At 38.6% G+C, this 19269-nt stretch overlaps 2 protein-coding genes and 1 pseudogene across 3 annotated transcripts; 2 read left to right on the top strand and 1 right to left on the bottom strand.

Moving 5' to 3' along the window:
- The first annotated feature begins 217 nt into the window (after positions 1-217).
- On the top strand, positions 218-5301 carry hacd3 (3-hydroxyacyl-CoA dehydratase 3). Its single transcript, XM_084733434.1, has 11 exons — positions 218-458; positions 2005-2047; positions 2136-2209; positions 2299-2463; positions 2621-2666; positions 2789-2899; positions 3002-3129; positions 3270-3382; positions 4251-4357; positions 4443-4574; positions 4684-5301. The coding sequence occupies exons 1-11, from the start codon at positions 381-383 to the stop codon at positions 4758-4760; spliced, it is 1074 nt and encodes a 357-aa protein (XP_084589560.1). The 5' UTR covers positions 218-380; the 3' UTR covers positions 4761-5301.
- On the bottom strand, positions 5031-13067 carry ints14 (integrator complex subunit 14). The gene is made up of 12 exons (XM_084733433.1): positions 12958-13067; positions 11174-11460; positions 10956-11063; positions 10637-10792; positions 9145-9263; positions 8908-9050; positions 8731-8823; positions 8077-8221; positions 7803-7936; positions 7342-7460; positions 5894-5959; positions 5031-5804 (listed from the first exon to the last, which is right to left on the bottom strand). Exons 2-12 carry the CDS (start codon positions 11393-11395, stop codon positions 5571-5573), a joined length of 1539 nt encoding a protein of 512 aa, XP_084589559.1. The 5' UTR covers positions 11396-11460; positions 12958-13067; the 3' UTR covers positions 5031-5570.
- A 17-nt stretch (positions 13068-13084) lies between these two features.
- Positions 13085-18172, top strand: LOC146316657 (sodium/potassium/calcium exchanger 1-like; annotated as a pseudogene). The gene is made up of 8 exons (XR_014771726.1): positions 13085-13423; positions 14161-15236; positions 15814-15825; positions 16374-16402; positions 16520-16947; positions 17043-17132; positions 17602-17768; positions 17881-18172. The product of XR_014771726.1 is annotated as a sodium/potassium/calcium exchanger 1-like (transcript).
- The last annotated feature ends 1097 nt before the right edge of the window (positions 18173-19269 follow it).

Raw genomic sequence — 19269 nt, 5'->3', positions numbered from 1 at the left:
TCTCGCGAGAGTAATCATTTTTAACCCAAACCATGATCTTTCCCTTACTCCACCAATGTGATTTTTGCCCCTAAAACTGTTCAGATTTCAACCACGGCGTTGTTACATTTTAAGACCTAATTAGTTTGCACAACGTGCGCAATTAATAAACAACGCGTACAAATCTCACGAGATTTTCACAAATCAACGGTTCTGAAAGGCTCTTGCCTCCTGCACGAGCACGTCGCTACGCTGACAGATGGCGAGAGCGCGCCTTCGCAGAAAATTCTGGGTATTTTGCTGAAGCCTTTCAGGACAGCTAGCATGAGCCGAGGAGGCTTCATTCATTGTCCGTCCAGTCTGTTAGTTGTTTGAAACAAAAGTCTATCAAAAACGGAACGATGACACTCACACCTCTTGTTTACTGGGCTCAACGCCATGAAGAAATTTACCTCCGAGTGGAGCTGACAGACGCTCAGGTGAGTTAATACGAGTGTACTAGACAGGAGGGGACCCCCGTGGGCTGACACGAGCTACTCAGGAAATTCCTTTTAGATACTACTTCGCGGTGTTTGTGTAGTATTTGTGCCTCGCAGTGTACATCCTAGATCATGCAAATAAAGGGTGCAGCTTCTTATCAACGCTATACTGCTTGGTAGCTGTACACTTTGCATATGGTAAGAGAAACAGAGAGATTCTTGTAGGTATTAGATCATGTTTGCAAAGACCTCTACTAAAGCCTGTCATTATCAGGTAATCACATCAGGTTGGATCCCACCAAACCTGAAGTAGCGATTGGCATCATGGTTACAGGAAAATTAGTGTGGTACAGTCAGTAACACGGGTTATTAGTAACCATAAAAATCACCCCACGGCAGAAGCAGAGTGTAACATTATCAAGTGGCCCTACAGGTGAGGTCAGTTAGGGTGAGGGGCAGGTGTTGCATCACACAGAACTGTCACTTTGCCCCACCACGCTTCAGGCTGCAGTAGAGACCCTCTTAAACGCACCTTTCTTTACACCTGCCTAAATTTTTGGCATAATAGTCACATAGTTTGTTTTAATAGTCTTGGAAATTACTTCACTGTTTATAATACAGTGTTGTCTGGTTTTAAAGGCTGCATTCCAGTAAAGTGATGTGATTTCTAGCTGTTATATTATTTGCCTTTACACATATCCACATGACTGATGATTATGTATCAAAAAAATCTCATGGTTTTAATATTTTGTGGAAGCACAAATTGACATTCCAGCAATTATTGTTGCAGTATTGATAAGTACCAATATTGAGATATCTGATCAAAAATATTGTAATTTATTATTATTTATTATTTTGTGCATATTGCCTAGACCTGTTATACTGTTGGGATCGGCTGATTATCGGCCTAATTTTATAACTGTAAGAATCAGTTTTTTAAAAATCTAATTGCTGACAAATTAATTTAAAAATGCACTTCTGATGCAGCTGCTTCTCTCTGTGTAGTCACCATTCTGTGGTCTCAGTCCCACCAACTGCACTCTAATTGGTTGAATTTCAGAAAGTCCCGTTTAAAGGCATTTCAACGAAGTTTTGTGCTATTTTAAATTTCAAAAGATTTTCATTTTTACTGCAACTTACAGTGGTTCCAGATATCAGTCATCCGTTTCGTTGATTGCTGTTAATCAGTATCTGTATTGGGCCTGAAAGAAAAAAAACAAACAAAAAACATTGGTTGACCCCTATTATGCAGTAACATGAGCAAGAGCTGATTCAGGGTGGAGACTGTGTGCAACGGCTCATTTCCTTGTTTGAGTTTCTTCAAATGAGGAAATAATTCTGTCTGCTAATTAATTGTGACTATCGTTGATGAAATAAAGATTGTTATTGTAACCTTATCTTAAATGTTTTTAGGTCTAAATTTATCAGTCTTTTGAATGTTGTGTTGTTGTTGTTTGGCGGTATTGTGCACATTAATATGATGCTTAAATTCTCACTGTGTTTGAGGAAGTAAGCTCATTATCTGCCCCTCTGTTTCATTTTGCAGAATATCAATGTCCATGTAGATGAAAAAGTGCTCCAGTTTAGAGGTGATGTACATTTCATGTTCACTTGACTGTGAAAATATTTTATTAAGTTCATGATTTGTGACTTTGTTTGTGGTTATTTTGTGTGTAGCCCAGGGCCATGGTGCAAAAGGACAAAATGAATATGAGTTCAGCTTGGAGTTTCTCTCACCAGTAAAGCCAGAGGTGTGTATCCATTTTAAAATTAACTGCTGTTTTCATTTATGCCTTTTAGTTTTCCTGACTGTGCTAATCAAATGAACCTGTGTGTCCAGGTGAGCCACAAGTCCACACAGCGGCAGGTTAATATTACGGTGCAGAAAGAGCAGCGAGGTTGGTGGGAAAGACTGACGGCACAGGAGCGCAAACCAGTCTTCCTGGCGCCTGACTTCGACCGCTGGCTGGACGAGTCAGACGCTGAGATGGAGATCAGGGAAAAGGTGAGATTAGTGGAGCATGAGCATGTTGATACAGCTGCATTAAACATGCAATGCTCAATGTTACAGAATATCAATATTACCTATATTGGAACTATTGATACCAAAGGTAAAAATTGAACACCTTTATAAATACATTCAATTGTTTTACTTTGAAAAGGAGGAGAAAAGAAACAGGCTGAAGGCTTCAAGGCATAAAGAGGAAGGTGAGTACCAACCTGTCTGGATGTATGCCTGAGAGTTGAGTTTTTTGTTAATACATTTAATGTAGCAAGTTGTTTGGATCAGTTGCCTCAATATCTTTTTTTTTTTTGGTTTACTGTTTCAGGGTTTGTCAGCCTGAAAACTGGATTTTTGTTCTTTTATAACCTGGTACAGTTTCTTGGTTTTTCATGGATCTTTGTCAACATGACTGTGCGGCTCTTAATCTTCGGCCAAGGTGAGGAAATATGTTGTCTGTTGTGGTTTTTTATTATTATTCCTTCAGACCTCAAAAACACCTGTTAAAACCTATCATTTATAAAAACTACTCCCACTTCAGATTCACTCTACGACACATTTCACACCATATCGGAAGTGATGTTCTTCTGCCAGATCCTGGCAGCAGTAGAGGTCCTCAACGCTGCCTTTGGTGTAGTCCAGACAGGTGTTGTTCCAACTCTTATACAGGTATGGGAAACTTGTTTGCCAGAGTTTGATTTCCGTGATGTGCAGTGACTCCTAGTTTGCATAGTTAGAAAAGGAATGTAAAAGACAGAGTGCCGATACAATTACTAATTAACCATGAAGTGTTTTTGTTTTTCTTTTAGGTGGTTGGAAGGAATTTCATCCTCTTCATCATTTTTGGTAGTTTGGAGGAAATGCACAACAAGCCGGTTGTGTTCTTCGTTTTCTATCTGTGGAGCGCCATTGAGATTTTTAGGTAAGTCCACAGCTGCCTTACTGTTCATGGTGACCTGACATGTAAATGGACTCAGTAAAGATTAATTATTTTCAAGTCAGTCCTCTGTGTACAGCCAATATTTTCCAAATCAGTGGACAGAGACGTCTACTGAATTACAGAGTTACTCTTTACACGTTTGTTGTGAATATGATTTAGACATTTTAAAAATATTATAAGTATATTATTATTGTACTTTTTGGCTTGATCCTGCTCACACTGAAACACATCAGTCTTAGTCTTAGTCAGTTAATCTATCAAAAGAAAATTAATTGGCCATTGCAATGGTTTGTAATTTTTCAAGGAAATATTACAAACATTTGACGGTTTCAGGTTCTCAAATGTGAGAATTTTCTGGCTTTTCTTGCGTACACATTATAGTAAATGAACTATTTTGGGCTTCAGACAGACAAAACAAGATATCTGATGACCGCAGTCTCTGCTGTAGGAGATTGTGTTGGACATTTAGCACTGCTTTCTGATGTTCAATAGACTGAAAGATTGATCAAGAGAATTATCAGCAGATTAATCAATATTGAAAATAATTGTTAGTTGCAGCCCTATAACAGATGGTAAAACTGTTGCAGTATGGTATCTGTGGCAGTAACCGCTGACACATCAAGCAGACTGTCAGTAAAAGGGAACAGTGCAAATCTTCTCAGTGCAGCATCATCACTTCAACTGCAGACAGAACTGGAGAGACAAAAGTTTCAGATTTAGCAGCAGATGGCGTCACAAAATTCAGCATAATGGTGGGCCATTTACGCTACGTTGTTATGAGGCTGGACTGTTTTTGATGCAACCTCGTGTCAGTTTCCTCCCTAAAACTAACATACTACTATGATTTCAGGTATCCATTTTACATGCTGGGCTGTTTCAACACAGAGTGGAAAACTCTCACATGGCTGCGGTACACCATCTGGATACCACTGTACCCATTAGGTGTTATTGCTGAAGGTGAGCTTGTTTACTTCATTTAGAATGAATTATTATTCTTCACACACAAGTACTAATACTGATCTCATCACCCGATCCCATGCAGCTGTTGCTGTGATACAGTCCATTCCCATCTTTGACGAGACCAAACTCTTCAGCATTCCTCTGCCAAAAGCCATCGGTACATCTGTCAACTTCTCTTACTTCCTGCACATCTATCTAGTTCTCATGTTTCTGGGTAAGTGTCAAGATAACACTTGATCATATTTATAGATACATATCTTTGAACAAATGCTCAAATGTCAGCTTTTTTCACTTGATATCAACCTTTTGGTCCTCCCCTTTAGGACTTTTTATCAACTTCCGCCATCTTTACAAGCAGAGGAAGAGGCGTTTCCGTACCAAGAAGAGGAAAGCAAATTGAAATTCAGCACCAACAACACTCCTCAGACACCTTTGCTGCCTGCAAACAGTATTTCTTCTTTTTAAATGTTCCTCATTAACCATACTCCAGTCAAGTTTCATTATCATTGACAGCCTCATTTACTGGTGACTTAGTTCTCTTAAACATCAGTCAATATTTTGTAGTTTAGTGAGGACCTGTCATAAGCCATATAACTACCCTGTGTGATACTGTTTTTTTTCCTTTTAATCTTGGTTGGTAATTTGTGTGTGAAAGAAGAAAGCAACAACATTCCCAACAAATACTGTATTTGTTATTCCAACTTTCTGAACCGTCTCGCAAACCTCAGGGAAAGTTATACTAGTGACTGATTAAAAACACAGAGCATGTGGTGTCCCTTATGCTCAATTACCAGCTATAAAGAATTTTGTTTATATCCCCTCCTTGTTCTGCTATTTAATTGTTTTGACGGTCACCTGAATTTTAAATGCCAACAGTCATTTTTGAGGTTTCTTGTAAATGTGAGTTATTTGACAATGAATAAAAACAAAATTTAAATCTGGTCAAATTGTGAAAAAGATCCTACAAATGAACATGTAAAAAAATATGTACACATAAACTTCACACCTTATTATTTTGCCATGTTTAGGCAGTGTCAAAGAAGGAGTGCACGTTATCAATCTGACTCATGTAGGTTCCACATACAGGTTCTTGAAGCAGCCCCCTTTGATGAGTTCTTTGAACGACATTCAGCACACACAATTGCTGTCTCCCACATTGGTCCACACAGTTCAAGGCCGTGATATTTTTGTCCACTAATTCAGACGTGGCTCAGCTTGAGAAGTCAGTGTGCATGGGAACAATGTTGTGATCAAAAGCAGCATACTGGGAGTCACCAGTGCTGGCCAGTTTAAGTTGCTGTGCAGCGTGAGAGAGCTGGAAAGCAGCATCGGGATGGGCCGAGTCTGGCAGCAGGGTGCACTCTCTCTCCAGCAGGTCGGCCACTCCCTTCAGGAGCTCCCAGAAACCGAAAGCCAAGGCTGCCTTCCGAAGACGGTTCAGCTCCTGACAGATTCAAACACAAAACAGCGATTTAAATCATGAAAAATTATAATTAAAGTTCATAGTTTAGAGCCATTTTCCACAAAAATTACCTTGTAGAAGGTTTGAGTTTTATCTGGCAGTTTCCTTGCATTCCTCAGGATCTTCTGCACATCGGTCTGTAGAGTGATGACATTAATGACTTGAGACAACCAGAAAAGACCCTCAAAAATATTTTGACTCAATACTCAACAAGGCCACAGGCCAATAATCATTCAAGAACTTCTCTGACTGTACAGCTCACTAACCACACAGTCTCATGCATTCTGGCCATGTGGGATAGATGAAGGACTGTAGAATTGATTGTGTGGGGCTTAAAACACAGATTACATCTATATCTACAATATATCACCATGTGCATTAAGTTTAATTACATTGAATGACAGACTATGGCTGGTGTGAGGCGTCCATATTTGTTTGGTTTGTGTTGGATACTGACATAATGCTATTAACCAGTCAGAAGCTCGTAATCACAGTAACTCATATATAACATGAACGCATCATCAGGAAGCAGTAAACCAACTTCACTGCACTGAGCTTTTTGAGAAAATTTGACCGAATCCTTCTGAAATGAATGACAATGAATTTTAACATCCATTCAAGAAGTATAGTATTTATGATAGCGAAAATAATCTATACAATCACAGTGTAATATATAAGAATAGTGTAATAACATCTCAGTACATTCATGTTATATTTACTTAATTTGTTCGCCATTTAATCAGTCCAGCCCAATCTCTAAGTTGAAACTGTGATTAGAACTGATCATGAAAGATCCTTGCTGTAATGCATTAAAGTGATAGTTTGGATTTTTTGAAGTGGGGTTGCATGATGTACTTATCCAGTCAGTGTATTACCTACAGTACATAGCACTCAGCATGCCCCCAGTCTGAAGAAGTCACATGAGTTCTGGTGTAGGAAGCTAAGTGATGCACCACTATGGACAGAGTCAGCTGCAAACATATTTTAGCAACTTAGGAAAAAAGAATAATATTATGTTAAGTGTATGCTATATATAGAATATTTTCATCGTTTTACCTTGCTATCAGACAACCTTTTCCTTTCCCCTCTCATGGGAAACAACCATTAAATAAGCCAGACATGACTGTTCAAAGCCAGCAGACTCCCTTGGCAAAAACAGTAATTTTACATTGCAGAACACAGGAGTTGCTGGCCGACTGTTAGTTTGTTGACTTTGGTGAATCCAAACTTAAAATGCAAAAGTCACACAATAACACAAACAAACCGATTGAGGCAGTGGTAGACCAGCAACCTGCATATCCTGTGAGGTAAAATTACTGGGTTTTTATTTTGTATTTTTAAAATACATTTTGCTGCTGACCCTGTCTACTGCAGTACATTGCTTGCACCAACACTCCTGCATGGCATGTGCAGTTTGGGGAACACAAACTCTGAAGACACCTTCTAAAAACTGAAACCAACCACCACTTCTTCTTGGACTTAAACAATCAGAGCTTTTTGTAGAATGATTTTTCTCTACCTGTAATCCACTGGCTTTAATCCACACAGTCACATTCTGGGCATAGCTTCGTTTGACCTGGGGCTGCACGGGGAAAGGACTTTTACTGTCATCCTCTCCATACGGATTTTCAGCAGCCTCTGAAATAACAGAAAGTTCATACATCAAAGTGAAGTCAGTATCACAATCAAAGCAGTCCAACTCTGTAATAAAACTGTGTAAATTATTAACTGCATGATTATGTACACATGCAAAGAGGCCTTTGCTCTTCAGGAACAAACAGGTTATTTACCTGTACATAGGTTAGTGTGTCAGAAGCCACATTAAAATACTGAAATTTACAAATCCAAAAGAAGTATGCCTTAAGGAATAATGAACTAGCAAAGACTTTATAAACAATATACTAAACACAAAACTTGCTGTTGGCTTGTTTGACATGTGTCTTCAGAGACACCAGACTCAGTGAAGAGGTGATGGATCACCTGATATTGGTCCCAAATGTGAGATTTTGCCCAGCCAAGGCAGAGGCTCTGAACCAGGGTCAAAAATAGACATCATAAGGTTTGATTTCTTCTTGCTGTCTGCTTGGGAGTACAGCATGCCGTACCACTCGGGCCTGAGAAAAAGCAAACTCAATTTACACCATTTATTCATAAAATGCACTTGTTTTAATCAGCAGGTGTCTTAATAAAAAATAAGCTAAATTCATAACATAATCCAAATATGTTAGATATAAACACGTATGTTGCATCTCACCCCAGTTGGACCAGTGCCACCATGCCCTCAACTTTAAGGCTGCCATGTAGAAGTACACAAAAATTTGGACTTTTTCCTGCCATCTGACTGGCAGAGGGTTCCTCCTCAAGCTCATCTGTGGTCCCTGTGCCAACTTCATCAACCTCTGAAATCAAGCAGAAATAAAATACATTTATAATACAGTAATCTAACATACTGCAGTCAAGTCTGAATCCAAAACGGTCTCAGCTTTCCAATCAGACACAATTTGTGCAAGTCCAATACTATTTAGGAATACCAATAAGTAGACATAATGAAACAGAATAGCTGAAAATAAAACATTTATGTGCATGCAAAAAACTGCATGGGATTAGAGCGAGCATGTCCATTTTTATTCAGATGTCTTCAGGTTAGATGTCAAGGGACTTTGGATATTGCCATGCTAGTTCTAAGTCAAAGTTAAATTTAAAAAAGTTTAATTTTGTGTAACTTTGGAGCGATGTTTAGCTAAGTTCACATCAAGCATGACATGGTTGGTACCAATGAATTCCTTAAATCTTCTAGTTTCATATTTTACCAGTGTCTTCATCTAGCTGTAAAACACTCCAGTCTATACACTTGTCTATAGATGTTTAATTTTTCTTTAAAACAACACCACAGATTTTCAACACTAACCTTTGTTTACAGCAATAGGCAGCACCAAGTGTCTGGATATAACAGGAGGACTGGAAATGTCAGCAATTTCGATGAAACCCACAATTTCCAAATCTGAAAGCAAAGAATGAAGGATATGTTAAAGGAAACATTTTTAAATTTAACTCTTAATCATGAAATCTGAAGCCAGATGAGTACCTGTACTGACTACTCGGGGCATGGGCTCCACCTCCTCATCAATCACAACAGGCTCAGGTCGAGGGAACACCTGAACATCTGAGGACAGGTTCCCACAGTGCAGGACAGCATGGAAGGGAGAGTACGCGTGATCAATCAGCCTCCTGAAGACATATGAAGGCCAAATTTTCTTAGTAAATACATAAAACGTGAAAAAATAAATTTTTTCCTAGATTATTTCTGCAGTAAGAGTCATACCCAAACATGGCCTGTACACTCTTCATGCAAAGAGGTCCCTCCATAGTGAAGATCTGTCCATCACCTCCACTGAGACGAAGTAGCTCCTCCAAGTTGTCCATGGCATCAGTCATCTGTAACTGCAAATACACAGGTTGAGGGGTTGCCTTTGTTGCAGCTGCCAAATCTAATCCAAGTGCTAACTTGTCACAAGTTGATAACTAGATGACATAAGTGACATAAAATAATATGCTCATTTTCTCCCAAGGGTCAGCTAAAAAGTAAAACCGTGACCTACAAACATTATACTTTATAGGGGTTACACATAATATCACAGTCATCCACATAATCATATATATTCACCACTACGGCCCTGTTTACACCTGCTGTTAACATGCCTTTTGGGTGATCTGATCTCAAGCGGACAACTTTAAGTACAGGTGTGAGTGCACCCAAGGCACATTGCACTGGGATGTCCGGCCCTGGTCTGGGCTGCATGTGGCCGCATTCTTTCAGCAGCGTGTCTGAACTGAGTCATGGGTCCATCTGCACCACTGAAATCCTGTAAGTACACGTGAAATAGCTGACTGATTTCCATCTACTTTGCTATAATGCAAATTACTTGTTTGCACTGTCCTACCTGCCAAGATAAGCAGCACAACTGAACTAGTACTCACTAGGTCTCCAGGCTACCATGAAAAATCATGCAACTCTGAGAGCTGTTGAGTGAGGAGAAACTTATGCCTTCTTGCCTTAATGCCTTCTTCTAAATTTGTCATTAAATGCAATACATTAAGTTGTTTTTTTCCTTGTACATAACATTGTGTCAGTTTGTTGTGCCAACACAGTACAACACAGTGGCTACTCCATGTCTGAAGTGCGTCTACTTGCCAACATTTGCCAGCACCGTTTCAACTGATTTCCCCATTCATGCTTAATTTATATCAGAGAACAACATTTAGACAGTAAACGTGTCAAATTTTACAAATACAGTAAATATTTTGTGAGTTGTTGAGTTAGGAGAAACTTTGTGAAACAAATTCTTAATTATTAGGGCCTTCTTGTAAGTCTACACATGAAGTTATTTCTTTATTTGATAAAAACATTATTCCCGTTTCTCCTAGCATACTACTACTGTTGGACAGCCGGTTGGAAACAACAACACATTTTGTCTTTGCAAATGTAAATTATGTAGCTATATGTTTATTTGCATAAAGAGTGGGGCACAAGGTGCATTGTGAGGCCAGGTGTGACTGACATACTTAGAGCTGTCCACTTGTGATTGGTTCAACCAAGACGCATGTTAATGTTAGGTGTAAAGGTGTAAGATTTCTTCAACATATATCTGAGATATTAAGGCTCAGCAGAGGCCATGATCTTGGATCTTATTTATGACCAGCTGTTTCTAGTTGCATGTTATCTGATCAGGTTTCTTTTACACTGCCTGTGTTCACATCAAGTTGCAAGTAAACAGAACTGTTGAAAGGCCAACAAAAACCGGGTAACTCAGTACCTCCTCTGCGTTGGCTACACACATGATGAACAACTTAGTGGGGAATGGGAAAGGAAGAGGGAACTTCTTGTCTTCCCCGCGCTGCTTTAGTGTTTGCAGGGAGTGACGCAGGGAGCCCTTTCCAATCCCAAGAGATCCATCAGTGACCAGCACCACCTTAAGGAGAAAGGAAGGATGTACATAAATATAACCCTATGTAACAATAAATGGACACAATACGCTGAAAACACTACAGAAAAAGGATTTTACTGTACACATGCTATATTTAATCAACAATAATTCAGAGGTGTGATGATATTGTTTAAAGGATTCAATATACCTGACAGGGACAGGCACTGCCCCACTCCTGCTGTACCACATTACTAACTCCTTGAAGAGCAGATTCAACACAGGTCTTGTCATAATCCTCCAGGTTGCTCAGAGCCTCCTGCACAGAAAAAGACAATTATTAGAGAATCTGCAGCTCTCCAAAGTCATATTCATTTTCTCTGAGGTCAAACTCAAGCAGTGAGTAAAAATTGCTTTGCCTTCTCATACCTGTAATGCATTATAATCTCTGGTGAAAGGTACCAAAAGCTCCCAGAGAGAAGAAAATGCCATTAGTGATGTGAACTCCAAGCGGTAGTTTGAGGCCATGTGTTCAAACAACATATTTAGTCCGTGGACAGCCAGGTTCTTCCTCTGAAACTCCTCACTGCCATCTTGAGAGACTGGCCGTGTCATGGACAGAGACACGTCCATTAAGACCACGGTAGGCATGGCGTATTGTTTATATCAATTCCCAATAACACAATGGACTTAGAGTACCATCCAACAAGCTCCCACTGAAGGAAAAGAAAGAAAAAGATGACACTTGTGAGGACAAAAGTAACAAGTTAGCCAGGTTATGGTTACATAACATCCCATGCATGCTGGGATTGAGAATTTGTTGAAAGATCCTTGTGAGTGAATTTTTTTGAGAGCCCTGGTCAGTCATGAGGAGTAATAATAATAAGAATAATAATAGTAATAATAACCATAATTATCATGGGAACCCAACTTGTTCCAGAATCTCTTCTCTCTTTCGTTCTTTTGTCATTACTATAGTAGTAGTAGTAGTACTATAGTATATTACTATAGGGGATATAGTATAGGTATAGAGAACCAGTGCTAAACCAATATGGATTTCTGGCTGGTCAGTACAGAGATGTCACTGAGCCAAACAGCATAAATATCCATGTTCAAGTAACAATACATAAACAGCTGACAGGGGAAAATGTTGAAAAGTGTGGGCTCACTTTGCTAAATTCAGTGAAAATGTAGTTAAATGCAGTAAATCAAGAAACAAAATAACTTTCTATTTCTGCAAAACAGCCATAATAAAATAATTGTTGACTTTTACATCATCTTTTCATGTCATGTCTTTTGCACCAAATTAATGTGATCAGTTTCAATCAGACAATCAACTGTTGGTGTAGATAATCAGTATCAGAATCGATAATATCCCATCCATACCACATGCACAATTAATCTGAATACAATTAAGATCACAGTATGGCCTAGTGCAATATACAAATAGAGAATGGAAAACTGTACAACAGCATTATAATGAAGTATTCCTGTTCTCAAGATGTTTATTTAGTGCAGACCCCAACAAATCTCATATCACCATGATTTTAATAGTTTCTGACCATTTCCACTATTCGTGAATGGCAGTGGAAGCGTAATATTAATATTTTATTGAGATTTTATTTTACAATACTGTGCAGCTCTAGTCGTACCCTTCACCTTATGACACAGATGATTCTGAGTAAATGCAAAGACGTGTCGGGAACAGGATATGAATGATCTGCCTTCAGAATAGAGGTCAGGGAAATACCGACACAACCTGTATTCATGTTTCTCCCCAAGCTGCATGAATGCATATCATAACATCTGCATTATTCTTAAATTTAAATACAGATTATTTTCTTCAATCTGAGACCCGCGTGAAGTTTTCTTCAACAAAATATTTCTACTCTATTGGATAATCAGGTATATTATAATTTTATAAGTGTTGATATCGGTGACACTAATTTTAAGACTATCATGGTGAGGTTAGTTTGGATCAAACAACAAACATTAAAGCTGAAAGGGGAAGGGAAACATGTCACAGCAGACACTGTTAGCTAATGTTGGCTAGTTGTTCGGCTAACTAATGCTACTATTCTGCAACTTAACGCTAAAATACACAATAAAAAAAAACGTTCTTGTCATTATTAACCAAGTGTGAGACAATAACTATTCGTAAACTAAAACATGAAGTGAAAAATGAATAGGACAAAAACTAAATATATACGTACCATTCAACGGTTCGCTTGCCATCCACCAGTGTTTGTGTTGTAATGTGCATCACTGATTCAGTCCGGGTGAAAACAGTGCACCTCAGAATAAACAGTTCCTTGTGCTCTTGATTTAAAAAAAAATGCACAGAAGTCAGTAGGAAATTCTCTAATTTAATTTTTTTTTCAACAGGCTTATTCACACGATATATTAACTATTTACATAGTTTTGATTTAGGAAGTATTAATCATAACTTTAGTTTTTCTAGTTCAAATTGCGATGTGATTCGCACACAGGCGGGGTAGAAGAAGTGATGAAGATGCGAAGTTGTTTTTGTGCGCGACGCAGAAAAAATCCGATGTTCCTTGACGAGAATCTTAGCCCAGAGTGCACAGTTTGGTTCTTGCATCTTATGGATCCGGTCAGAGCTCTGGATTTGAATAACTTCATGGATAGTTTTGCATAAAAGTAGCAAGATTTTATAAGGTAAGACAGCTAAAAGTGTCACTGTGTGTTTTTAGACATTAAACACGTCTGTCAGGCTCCTTCACCTAGTTTCGATGCCCGGTTTGTGAAAATGAGATACTGGATATAGTACATAATCCTCTTACAAGACTTTAGGTATGATGCATGCGGTGAAGACCTGTCCAACGTCATGTATATGTTTACACTGTATGTGGCACGCATATGCTGCATATTAATATGCATTCATGTACACGTGTGTATGTATGCTTCTGCTTATTTGTCATTTATTCTCTAGTATTATTGTGGTAAAAGGCTGGGATTTTGTATGTGTGTGTAGAAACATGAATCACAGACAAACCTTAATGCAGCATGGCACACTGAATCTAACATTCTCCTAGATGTATTTGCTTGTATAAATAAAATATCACCATAATCAACTGATGTTAAAAATATCTCTTGAATTCACTTTTTCTTGCTCCAGCAGAAAATTGCGTTTGTTTCTATAAAAGAAGCCTAACTTTAACCTTTTTCATAAGACACTTGATGTGATGTTTAAAGGACAGATACAAAAAAACAGGTATTTATAAGCTGAGTTAGTACAAGCTTTAGTTCATTTTGTTCATTCCCCTGAACAACATGAAAATCAACTACACTTTATTTATCACACCTGCTAAAGATGAAGCAGAACTACAAAAAATGGTGTTGCCTGTATAAAAACTAAATTTTGCCCATTTTTGCAGCTTATTTTTTTGTTGCAGGGAACACCATCGCTTCTTTGGGGGAAAATGAATTGTACAAGAAGGAAGCGACTGCAGCTGAGCTGGGTCTTGTTTCTCCTCTCTGGGGTTTTCCTCTGCATGCTCTACCAGCTGACCATCAGCGCCAGACTGTACGAGCCTTTAGCGATGCCTCAGACTGGAGATGATTTTGGAGAAGGTTCAACAGACGGGGTTAAGGAGGCTACAGCAGAGACTCCAGGGCCGGAGGAACCTCTGACTGCGACACATGAATTAGAGCCCACAGATCAAACAACACTAGAGATGCATGTGGTACCTCATACGGATACAGCTACAGATTTTAAAGCATCCATCCCCACTGAAACTCCACCACCACTATCGCCAACCACAAACCAGACTATTACACTCACTCCGGCTTTTTCTGGTGAAGCTCCACACGTTAAGGGAAAATACCCTGCAGATTTATTTTCTATTGAAGACCGCAGGCGAGGCTGGGTGATCCTCCACATTATTGGGATGATGTACATGTTCATTTCACTTGCAATCGTGTGTGATGAGTTCTTTGTTCCTGCGCTTGAGGTGATCACAGATAAGTTGGCCATCTCTGACGATGTAATAGGAGCCACCTTCATGGCTGCTGGAAGATCTGCCCCTAAACTTTTTGCGCGTTGCGTAGGAGTCTTCATCGCTCACAGCAATGAAGGCAATGTAGGTATTGGCAAAATCGTTGGTCCAGCAGTTTTCAACATCTTGTTTGTAATTGGGATGTGTGCTTTGTTTTCACGGGAGGTTCTTCATCTGACCTGGTGGCCACTTTTCAGAGATGTGTCCTTCTACATACTCGACCTCTTATTACTCATTGTCTTCTTCTTGGATAATGTCATCATGTGGTGGGAGAGCATGATGCTGGTGGCCAGTTACACTCTCTATGTGATTTTCATGAAGTTCAATGTGCAAATAGAGCAGGCCTTCAAGACCCAACTCCACAAACACAACGGCAGAGTTATTGCTGTGGAGGAACCAGAAAAGGTAAGTACACCTGTGACAAATGTTCTCATATCAAAGAGACTGAATCATTTTCCTTGTCCTCATACTCTGTAACTAACAATATAATGGATCTGGTAATTGTTTTTCTGTTTTTCTATTGCAGGCATTTGACCAACACTGACTCGGTACATCGAAGCATATTTGCATACTTGCACGTTACAACACTAGTATATAATTGACCACAAACATATGGAGCTTTACTGTGATTTTATTTCACTGAGTTCAAATGAAAAGATTTAGCATATATCCTAGGGCTGAATGATTTTTAAAAAAAAAACGAATTACTATTAGTTTGACTGATATTGCATTTGCAGTATGATGATGCATGATTGAATTGATGATTCATGATTGATTGATTTTAATCGATAAATTTAAAAATGCAATGCGTAAATGTGCATAGAGTGATAGAATTCATGAGGATATCACCATAAATGACTTATACATGACTTTTTTCCACTGCAGCACATGAAGTTTTTTTGTAGGAGGCCGGCAGAAAAGGGAAATGACGTATATGCTACTGATATCTGACATTTTACACTGTTTCTATCATGACAGAAACAAAATACTAGAAAAAAAAGCAACAAAATACAAAAAAAGTTTTATGAACTTAAATTTTTACAAGTTAAGCAAGAGGATAAAGTGGGAAAGTAACAAGACCCAGATAAAAAACACAGAAACTGTCAAAATAACACACAGATAAAAAAAACCAAACAACAACAACTCTATGAATAAGTGTAGTACAAAAAGATTCAGTTGTGCAAACACAGATGTGCAGATGTGCGAGTAATATTTCATCCACAGGATGAGTAATTAGCAGCAGTTTTGTAGTGTCTGTACAAAGTGGCTACTGCTGAGTGTAGGCATGTGTGTGTGCATGTTTGTGTGAGAAAAGTTCTTGTGGTTGTTGTGTGATAAGTAAGTTACAGTCTAGTTACAGTCCAGAGTTTTTGGAGGTAGACGTCTGATGGAGCCAGCTCGGAGCCTCTGGTATCTTTTCCCAGACTGCAGGAGACTGAAGAGGCTATGTGATTACTCATCGCTCATGACGTCTCTACTCCCACCTACTGTGGGGTTACATGCTCATCATATCAGAGGAGTGAAATGTTACTTGCAAAGGCCTTGGGGAACCAAAGCTAACCAACTGCAGCAAACTAACCTTTGAGGAGCTTCAAACTGTAGCATTAAAGGATGAAAAGGAGCAGCCAGAGGATAAGAAGTTACTCTCTAATCTTAGCATGATGGTTAATAAAAAGCTCAGATGTCAATTTTTGGGACACCTCTCAAATCAAAGCCCAAAAGCGAATGTACAACTGTAAGCAAATAGCTTCTGTAGGCTCCTTCAGTCTATATTTTTTAACTTGGCATGGATCAGTTTTCTTGGTCAATATAGCACACACCAAGGAATTTATTGGTTCATTTTCCATCAACACTGACTGGACACCAACATGAAAAGTGCCTGTTTTTCCCTCTAACTACTGCCCAGTATGATCAACATACCATATGCCTGTTCCCTAGGAGGATGAGCCTGCAGGTGAAGACGGGTCAGGAGGCTCCGAAGATGCTGAAAGCGATGAGGATGACAGTGATAAAGACAGCGGTGACCCCTGTAAAAATGAAGGAGATGAGACTAAAGAGAAAGAAGAGAAAAAAAAGCACCTGTCTTTACAGTGGCCTGACACACGATGTAAACAAGCCACCTTCCTCTTTCTCCTGCCCATCATCTTCCCTCTGTGGCTCACAGTTCCAGATGTCCGCTCCCAGGTCAAGATGCAGACACATTTATGAGATCAGCTGTGGTATATTTAAAGCCTCAACAATGTGTTTTTTGCTCTTGCATCATTTACTCTGTCCGACAGAAATCCAGAAAATTCTTTCCGGTCACCTTCCTGGTCTCTATTCTGTGGATTGTTATCTTCTCCTACTTCATGGTGTGGTGGGCACATCAGGTCAGTTACTGTTAACATTTAGAGATGGAGATTGAGATGTTTTGCCTTGTTTCCTGATCATGCACAGAGGCACCGGCAGTCTGCAGTATTTCTTGAATAAAATAAAGCTAGGTGCAAACAGTAAACTGAGCGCTAAAAAAGCATTCAGTTCCAGGGTGGCTACAGGACCTTAAAAAGTGCTGAAATGTCTTAAATTCAAGTTTTTAATATAAGGCCTTAAACGTATTAAATAGTCCAAAAATCTGGTTTGGAAGGTTTTAAATATTTATTTATTGAATGCTTTAATATTGGTATAAAATTCACTCCAAACGCAAGAGCTGAATATGAATGACTCTGTTATCCCGTTACAGGTTTTTTATTTTTTTGCTAATAAACGTATTTGGACAAATGCTCAATGCAAGACTATGAAAGACACGAGAGTAATTGTGTAACTTCTAGCCATTCTAAAGTTTCTAGTTTACTCTTGTAGGTGGGCGAGACCATCGGCATCTCAGACGAGATTATGGGCCTGACTATCCTGGCTGTGGGGACGTCCATCCCTGACATCATCACCAGCGTGATTGTGGCGCGTAAAGGCCTGGGGGACATGGCTGTGTCCAGCTCTGTGGGCAGTAACATTTTTGACATCACTATGTGGTGAGCTCTGATAGCCTGATGTGTCACAATTTAAAAAAAGAAATGCAGATTAACATACAGTTGATGGGTATGTCTGTCTCTCTCTCTCTCTCTCTTATTTTTTTTATTTAAGTCTTCCAGTCCCGTGGCTCCTGTACTCACTCATCCATGGTTTGGTTCCAGTCGCCGTCAGCAGCAGTGGGCTCTCCTGTGCCGCTGTGCTGCTCTTTAGCGTGCTTCTTTTCTTCATCATCTCCATTGCATCCTGTAAATGGAAGATCAATAAGGTGTTAGGTTTGACCATGCTCCTGCTCTACTTTATCTTCGTGGCGGTTAGCCTGATGCTGCAGTACCGCATCCTTATCTGCCCCTTAAATTGATTATGCTTTTTTATATATGTATTGTATGTATAAGCTTTCTTACTTTGAGCATGGTTTGTGGGCAAACATCTACTCACAGTGCACATTCACAGACCAAAGTACAATAATTAAAAGTCCAGCATTTACCATATTATCCATAACATTAAAACCTTCTTCTGTATCTGAATGTCCATCTACAGACATACCAACATTGCAACAACATTCACTATTATTCTAATACTGCAGAAAAGCTTTGCTGCAACAATAAAGAGAAAATATATTGGGTCTTATCCTCAGTGTATTATCTCTTGTCTTCATAAACCTTTTGCAACACTGCCTACTCCCAAGAATTGTAAGTGTATGGAGTTTAAACAAGTCATATATTATACATATGATTATTTCCACCCAACTTATTTAATGATGTTATGTATCTGTAAGGAAAAAATGTATGTAAAATTTTATGCAGTATTCAAGTTCATCTGTTGTTTTACTTCAAAATAAATAATAAAGTTATATATTTTCTTATCTTATATCACATCCCTATGTATAGAGACTTATACACCCCCTTTTGTACAATTTTGAAATTTTGAAATGTATATTTTATATCTAAGATGTATGAAAAAACAAAATAACTGTTGGATACTATTATGTATATTTATTTTGACTCATAAACATTTTTCTTTTATCCTTTTATCTTGTGCCTTATTCAGTTTTAATTGTTGCTCCCTTTTAATGTTTTTGTATTTCTTTTCAAGTTAAATAAAAGCAGAGAAAACATTAAGGAATGACAATGTGTAAATTTATTTTTTCAATTATGAAAAGACCTTAGAGTTGTTTTTATTTCTAATTTATTATTTAACAAATATCTATTTTCTAACCTGTGATACATGGAAATCTCTTAAATGTAATGTATTGAAAATAGAAAAAGGAAGAGTAAAACATAAATGTGCTTGCTGGGAGGTCAGCTAATAACCTATCAATGTCTCTGAACTGAAATGAATGGGTTTAGTGAGAGGTCAGTAGAACATTCATGTAGCTTCTTATTATAATGTCATATTATGTTGTGATAGTTCAGATTGTGACTTAACTTGTAGCAGTATCAGATAACTTTCTCTGTTGTTGGTTAAATCCCCAGCTCCTCCTGTCTGACTGTCAGATGAATG

Source organism: Lutjanus erythropterus, chromosome 13 (assembly GCF_056507025.1).
Source record: "Lutjanus erythropterus isolate fLutEry1 chromosome 13, fLutEry1.hap2, whole genome shotgun sequence".
Lineage (NCBI taxonomy): Eukaryota > Metazoa > Chordata > Actinopteri > Lutjaniformes > Lutjanidae > Lutjanus > Lutjanus erythropterus.
Note: the sequence above shows the minus strand (reverse complement) of the source record. Positions and strands in the feature narration are given on the sequence as shown.